Source organism: Chiloscyllium punctatum, chromosome 12 (genome assembly GCF_047496795.1).
Source record: "Chiloscyllium punctatum isolate Juve2018m chromosome 12, sChiPun1.3, whole genome shotgun sequence".
In the NCBI taxonomy this organism is placed as follows: domain Eukaryota; kingdom Metazoa; phylum Chordata; class Chondrichthyes; order Orectolobiformes; family Hemiscylliidae; genus Chiloscyllium; species Chiloscyllium punctatum.
The window spans coordinates 65,560,210-65,568,517 of NC_092750.1; the positions used below are offsets into that span (position 1 = coordinate 65,560,210).

At 45.7% G+C, this 8,308-nt stretch overlaps 1 protein-coding gene across 1 annotated transcript in view; it reads right to left on the bottom strand.

Moving 5' to 3' along the window:
• The window catches only part of LOC140483486 (caveolin-1-like), a 30,178-nt gene extending 22,171 nt beyond the window's left edge, over positions 1–8,007 (bottom strand). Inside the window, exon 1 of the mRNA XM_072581679.1 lies at positions 7,787–8,007. Within this exon, the coding sequence (XP_072437780.1) occupies positions 7,787–7,804 (18 nt within the window). The 5' untranslated portion in view covers positions 7,805–8,007. The remainder of the gene's footprint in view (positions 1–7,786) is intronic.
• Positions 8,008–8,308: the final 301 nt, after the last annotated feature.

Genomic DNA, 8,308 nt, shown 5'->3' on the forward strand with positions numbered 1-8,308 from the left:
ACAAAACACATTGATGAAAGTAGAGCAGTGGATGTGGTGTATGTAGAATTTAGCAAGCTGTTAGATAAGGTTCCCCATGGTAGGCTCATTCAGAAAGAAAGGCGGTATAGGATACAGGGAAACCTGTCTGTCTAGGTCCAGAATTAGCTGGCCCATAGCAGACAAAGGATGGTAGTAGATGGAAAGTATTCACTCTGGAGCTCGGTGACCAGTGGTGTCCCACAGGGACCTGTTCTTGGACCCCTGGTCTTTGTGATTTTTATAAATGACTTGAATGAGGAAGTGGAAAGGTGGGATAGTAAGTTTGCCAATGATACAAAGGTTGGTGGAGCTGTGGGTAGGAGTGTTGGAGTGTTGAAGGTTACAATGGGACATTGACAGGATGCATAGCTGGGCTGAGAAGTGGCAGATGGAGTTCAACCTGGAAAAATGTAAAGTGATTTATTTTGGAAAGTTGAATTTGAATGCAGATTACAGGGTTAAAGGCTTGGCAGTGTGGAGGAACAGAGGGATCTTGGGGTCCATGTCCGTAGATCCCTCAAAGTTGCTACCCAAGTTAATAGAGTTGTTAAGAAGGTGTAAGGGGTGTTGGCTTTCATCAGCAGACAGATTGAGTTTAAGAGCCGCAAGGTTATGCTGCAGCTCTATAAAGCCTGGTTACACTTGAAATATTGTGTTGAGTTCTGGTCACCTCATTATAGGAAGGATGTAGAAGCTTTAGAGAGGGTGCAGAGGAGATTTACCAGGCTGCTGCCTGGACTGGAGGGTATGTCTATGAAGAAAGGTTGAGGGAGCTAGGGCTTTTCTCATTGGAGCAAAGAAGGATGAGAGGTGACTTGATAGAGGTGGACAAGATGGTGAGAGGCAAAGATAGAGTGGATAGACAGATACTTTCTCCCAGGGCGGAAATGGCTGTCATGAGGGGGCATAATTTGAAGGTGATTGGAGGAAGGATTAGGGGAGATGTCAGACGTAGGTCCTTCACACAGAGAGTGGTGGGTGCGTGGAATGCACTGCCAGCTGTGATAACAGAGTCAGATACATTAGGAACATTTAAGCGACTCTTAATGGCACATGGATGATACTAAAATGTAGGCTATGCAGGTTAGTTTGATCTTAGAGTAGGATAAAAGGTTATCACAACATCGAGGGTCGAAGGGCCTGTATTGTGCTGTACTGTTCTATGTTCTTAACAGCCCCAGTGAAGGAACTCATGTTCTATAAGTTCCACCAGGCTGACTTCAGTACAATCACTAGATCCCTCCCTCTCTGAGTCCGAGGACATTGGTTGGTTCTTTTCTTCCCAGCTCCTCTTGGGGTGTTTTAGCACTGGGCCACGCTCCTCCAACTCTGCCTCGGATAAGGACAGCATGTAATGCACAGTAGTTTGTGTCTTGCACCCAGTAAGTCTTGGAAGAAATAATTCTCTTCTTCAGGAGGCAAAGGCATCAAGGTGGCGACATCTGCCGTGTCCTTCTCAGATTCCAAGGTCTCTTCAACGCTTGTCAGAGAGGGAGAAAACGTGGGTTCCACCAACCGTTCCAACTTTTCCAGGGTACTGGGCACATCTTGTCCCTGCCTGGTTTGCCAATTTGCAGCTTTCATATGATCTGTTGCATCTACCTGGACTTTATCCGTCACTGGATCTGACCTTGTGTTGATCATGCCCTTGCCCATGCAAGGACATGCCTATGGGCCTTATCCTGAAGTAAACTGTCTCTCTTCCTCAGCGAGGTTTTGTGTCAGGCGTCAGTGTTTCTGACGCCATTTCATCCTCCGCAGATCCAGGAAGATCAGATTTAACCTGGTACAGAGCCTTCTCCCCATTAGCAACTTTGCTGGAGTTTCCCTGGAGTTGTATGAGAGATGATCCTACAATCAAATAGGAACCGGGATGGTTTGGTATCGAGTGAAGCTGTAGGGTGTTTCTTTAAGCCTGCCTTCAAAGTGTGGACAGCTCTTTCTTTAGATTAGATTAGATTAGATTACTTACAGTGTGGAAACAAGTCCACACCACCCCGCTGAAGCGCAACCCACCCATACCCCTACATTTACCCCTTACCTAACACTGCGGGCAATTTAGGATGGCCAATTCACCTGACCTGCACATCTTTGGACCGTGGGAGGAAACCGGAGCACCCGGAGGAAACCCACGCAGACACGGGGAGAACGTGCAAACTCCACACAGTTAGTCACCTGAGGTGGGAATTGAACCCGGATCTCTGGCGCTGTGAGGCAGCAGTGCTAACCACTGTGCCACCGTGCCGCGCTAGACTACTGGATGATGGATGGTATGGGGCTGTCCTTATATGTCGAATGCCATTCGACTTTAGGAAACACTCAAATTCCCTGCTGAAAAATGATGGTCTGTTATCTCTGACCAACAAATCTGGGAGTCTGTTCACTGCAATAGGTTCATGCAGTTTTTCTATTATCATCCTGGTGTTTGATGAATGAATTCTTTGCATGTCTGACCACTTTGAGTGGACATCCATAATGACTAAGAGCATTGAACCCATGAAAGAGCCTGCATAGTCGTCTTTCAACTGACTCCAGTGTTTACCCGGCCATTCCCACAAAGTTTCAGTAAGTTTGGTCCTTGTTCGCACTCTGGGCACTGCCACACCAATGCAGCTATGTCTGCTTCCTGACCTCAAGACGTGACATCTCACCAACATCTTCATCTTGGAAATACTTGATGAGCCTGGTGGGGTTCACTGAGTATCTGGCGATGACCTATGCTCAGGATAGCCACTGTTGCTCTCCATAGTAATATGCCATCCTCTACAGCAATCTGGTCTCTGATATTGAGACAATTTAGGTAAATCTTTCACCCCATCAAGCTTGGGCCCAAGCCTTTTACTACTATCAGTGGCAACTGAACAAGCTGGTTCTCATAAGAGATCAGAACCAAAGTTGTACCCTTGATCTATAAAAGGTCCCCTGTAGAAGTTCTCAGTCTAGCTGAGGTCTTGCGCAAACTTAAGGGTTGGAATCCAGAGTGAATTTTGACAAAGACTGGTTCTGCAACCATTCCGAAATGGCTGTGCCAGTATCGACCTCCATTGGAACTGGGTGACCATTTAACCAGATGTTTATTTTGATTGGTTCCAATTTGGAAGTTGCTAAACAAACTAGATATAGGTGGAGCTTCCAGGGTGTGCACTGTCCTGGATACCAACCTATGAATGCTCTTACTCACATTAGGTAATGCAGAGCTCTTTTGCTGTCTTGAGTCTGTATACTGGCAGCAACTACAATGGCTTGCCGGCCCGGATCTTGAAGAAAGTTTCAATCATTTGGCCAAGGCTTTGCATTGTTTTGGGGCTTTGTGTGGGCTGACCTAGTGTCCCTCTGTTCAGGATATGTCCTGAGTGAGGCTATGAATTACCTTCACTCAAGTGGTGTTCCCCAAGTTCAGTCAGACTGGTGAGGGTGTTCACTTCCATTGGAATACCGTGCCAGTCATATTCTCCATTTGCCACATATTCCAACGATAAAGCCAGTTGTAGTGTTGTTCGAAGTCTACTTAGGCTTCAGCTAGTAAGCACTTTTGCATGATCACATCATTAATCCCACACAATAAACGGTCTCTCAGCATCTCATGAAGGCTTGAACCAAAGTCACATGCCTCTGCCAATCATCTTAACCAATCAAAAATCCTGAAATGAATTCCCTGGTTCTTGAATTGCCAATCAAAAACCTCAGTGTCTCAGAATTACAGGAGGCTTGGGATCCCATAATATTTCTTAACTAAATCCATCAACTCTTGAAAGATTTTAGTATCGAGTGCCTCGGGGAAAGTTAAGACCTGATAACTGAAAAAAATACTGCACGTCCACAAGCTGTCAGGAGAATTACTTGCTGCTTTTCATCTGCCCACCCAGAAACGATAATGCATTCTTTCCACAAACCAGGCCCAGTCTTTGACGGCAGGATTAAATAAGTCAAGCTTCTCAAATATTGGCATGATGCCCAGAAATGCTTATCCCAACTCAACAACAACTGTTGGAACAATTTTCTTCAGAAGCATGCTTTGCTCTCATCGCCACTGAACTAACTCCACAGAGGCTGTGAGCTTACAAGAAGTCACCCTTTATTTAGAAACTCCTTGACACTGATCCAGCCCTCAGAGCCAGCTCAGAGTGAACAGGCTGTCTGACACTCCTGTTTATATCTGTCAGCCAGGGCTCCCTGATTGGACCAGGTTAACAACCCCAGTCAGGAAGGTCATATTATATGAGGTCCACCTGGCTGGCCTTGTTACAATCGCTACAGAACACCCAACTATCAACCATTGCCATTAACCCAACACTCAACCAGACTCACCATATACAGTGGCTACAACGGCAGGTCAGATGCTAGGAGTACACAGTGAGCAGCTCACCTCCTCACTCCCTGTCCAATAACCATAAAGCACAAGTCAGGAGTGTGAAGGAATACTCCCCACTTGCCCAGACAGGTGCAGCTCCAACAACACTCAAGAAGCTTGATAACATCCAGGACAAAGCAGCCCCCTTGATTGGCACCACATCCACAAACATCCATTCTCTCCACCACCAATGCTCAGTCGCAGCAGTGTGTACTATCTACAAGATGCATTGCAGAAATTCATCAAATGTTCTTAGATGGCACCTTCCAAACCCACATCCACTTCCATCTAGAAGGACAAGGGCAGTAGATACATAGGAACACTACATCATGCAAGTTCCCCCCAAGCACTTCACCCAGCTTGGAAATGTATCATTATTCTTTCACTGTTGCTTGTCAAAATCCTGGAATTCCCTCCCTAATGGCATTGTGGGTCAACCCACAGAATATGTACTGCAGTGGTTCAAGAAGGCAGCTCACCACCACCTTCTCAAGGGCAACTAGGGACGGGCAATAAATGATGGCCACCCAGCAACGCCCATTTCCCATAAGTGAAGAAAACAATCCTTGCTCGTATATTACCCCCAGTTGCTGCAATAGCTGGGCTTTACCTATAATTTTAATCCATGCAACTTAATTTTGTTTCCTAAACTCCTTTGTCAAAAGTCTTTGAAAAATCCCAATCCACCACATTTTCCTCATCGACTCTGGTTGTAATATCCTCGAAAAATCTCTTTAAAATTTGTTAAATACGGTTTCCCCACTAATCTATAATGGCCCAGCCTTATCAGAAAATGATTTTTTTCAATATCCTGTAATTACATCTTTTACAATAGATTCTCATATTTTCTCTACTGTTGACGTCAGGCTATCAGGTCTGTAGTTCCCTTTTCTTTCTCTCTAACAGTGCTGTCCAGTCTGCATGTATTGTTACAAAACTAACAGAATGTTGGAAGATGATTACCAATAGATCCACTGCCTCCATAGTCATGGCTTAGGATGAAGATTGGTGAGTCTTGGAGAGGTGCCAGCTTTCAGTTCCATTGATTTCTCCAAGACTACTTTCTTACTAATACTGATTAATTCAGTTCCACTCTCTCACTGTACCTTGTATCGTAATTATTTCAGGGATCCAGGGACACTTATGTCTTCCTCTAGAAAGACTTATACTTATTTAGCATCTTTGCCATTTCTCCATTTTCTATTATAAATTGTCCTGTAGTTGACCTATATTTTTGGCTTTGCTGTTCTTTTATTGTAAATGCTTTGCAATCAGATTTTATATTTCTTATAATTTTACATTCATGTTCTATTTGATCTTCCTTTCATCAATTTCATGGTCCACCTTAGTATTAGACTGTCAGTTTCCACATTTCCCTCCAGGGATGATCCTATGTGCAGAAGCCAACTCCCACACTGGAGTGGAAAGCAACTCCTTTTTCATTGATACAAGTAAGCACCACCAACAAATTAAGGAAAAACCCAATTTTAGGCAGGTTTGGCAACTGACAGTCATAGGTCAGATGAAATGTCAGATGAAGTGATGCATTTTCTCAGACTAATGACACAAGAGAGAGATAAAGAAATAAAGAGTGCAACTCTAAACAACAGAGAGAGCTGGGGGTAATCCCTGAACGTGGCAGCACAGGCTGAGAAAGCAGTTAATAAGGAATATGGGTTCCAGGGGCTTATGAACAGAGGTGTCAAGTACAAAGCAAGGACGCTGTGGTTAACCTGGTTAAAACACAAGTTTGATCTCATCTGGAATATTCTGGGCACTGCAATTTAGGAAGGAGGTGAAGGCTGCTGAGGAGTGTGCAGGAAATATTTACCAGGAGAAAGTAAGGACTGCCGATGCTGGAGATCAGAGCCGAGAGTCTGGTGCTGGAAAAGCACAGGCGGTCAGGCAGCATCTGAGGAGCAGGAGAATCAACGTTTCAGGCATAAGCCCTTCATCAGGAATGAGGCTTGTGGGTCAAGGGGGGGCTGAGAGATAAATGGAAAGGGGTTCCAGGAGCGATTGGAATAGGTTATGTGGATTGAATTAGCAAAGCTGAGGCCTTTTTTCTTACAGGAGGGCAGGTTGAGAGGAGATTTGATAGACTGCCCCTAACTCTGAGCGAGGAGGGTCAGGTTCAAGTCCCACCTGCTCCACAGGTGTGTAATAACATCGTTGAACAGATTGATGAGAAAATACCTTCTGCACAGAGTGGATGGACGGAAACTGTTCCTATGGTTGAGAACCTTGGTAGATTGGGGGGGATGGTGGCATTGGTTTAAGGTCAATGACAGAAGAAGGAATGGTGACTCACTTCGGCAGTGGGGTGGGGGCGTCTGTGGTATTTGACCTGACAGTCAATCGTGGCTATTAAGAGGGAACCTGAAAGGAAAGAAGTTGCTGGGTTACGAGGAAAGGGTTGCAAGTACAAGCAGAACAGGCTGACTGGCCTGCTTCCCTGCTGTAACCGTTGTAGGTGCAGGTCACAGTGGTCCCTGAAGAATCTACAGGGGCAAGGGCTTCTCTCTCTCTCTCTCTCTCTCTCTCTCAGCAAACAGCTCATCCTCTCTACTGCTCCAAACCCCTCTGTTGCTGCAGCTCCATGACAATAACCTCCCACAAGCTGTACCCGGAGGTCATTCAGTAACATCCAGTAGCTCCCTGACACCTGGCAGCACTGCTGCCAACACTTTACCAGCACTTCAGAACTCCTGCAATAACGCAGTCCTCCCCAAGACAGTGCACAAGCCAGCTGATACTAACTAACATGCAGCTAAACTGCAGGTCAGAGGTCAATTTGACCAGGTCTGCAGTGTTTCCTTCTGCATCCAACTTTAAAGTAAGGGCGTTTACTGGATCATGAAGGAAAGTTGTTATTCACCAAATCCAACGCCCCAACATCATCCTGTCGAGGAATCTAGAAACAGTTTAAAGATGTGCTGACCCCCAACGGAGGTGTGCAGCAATCTCTTCTCTCAGTGGGTCATTCATTTTGAAATTCTCTCCTGCAGAGAGCAGTGGGTTGCTGTTATGGAACGTGTTCAAGGCTGAGTTAGACCAGTTTTTGAAAAATCAAACAGAAAGTGGGGGTCTGCCGGGGGCTCACTGACTTTCGAATTAGCCACAATCCTAAACGAATGGCTGAGCAGCCTCAAGTGGTCAAAAGGCCTACTCCTGTCTGGTCCCAGTGCCCACGTGCTATCAGACTGAGCAATATGCTAATAGGCAGGAATGCAGCAGACATAGTCCAGAGTATTGTCGTCAGTTGTCACTTTAACCAGCCCTCTCGTAAAGGCAAACCCATCAGTGGCACAGAGCTGGATTCCAGAGCCTAGACCTTGGTCACCATTTATCTACTGAGTGAAACATCCCTGGGCCCATCTGTTTTCCCTCAATGCGCTCACACCAAACACTCACCGGCAATTTCTTCTCCATCGTGGCTGTTTTAAGGGTCCCGGAGATATTCGTTCCCAACTTAATTCCGGACGGGTGGGGTAGAGAGGTAGTTTACGGCCTGCCTGCGCCCTGTTTGGATCCCGGTGGGTGAGGCAGGGTGTAGTTTGGATCAACGCATCGGAATGAATTTAACTCGATAAACCCTGGTGCTGGTCTCCTCCTCTCTAAGCTGCCAGCTTGTTTCAGCACACACTGTAAGTTTGTCAGCGCACTGCAGCTCATGCCCAGCAACATTGTTTCCCAATCACATGGTACAAGCAGCCTGCCATTTCTTAAAGGCAGCAAGCCTCTTAAAGGCAAGTTAGAAACGAGGTTTACCAAAATATGAAAACCCCACAACATGAGCACATTGGGATGGAAAGAGCGGTTTGCATTTATATAAGCAATTTTAACAATAGCTCGAATTCCTCGCACCAATTTGAGAGAGAGAGAGAAGATAGAATCAGAGGTAATGTATTGCAGTTGAATAAAGGCAACTACAGA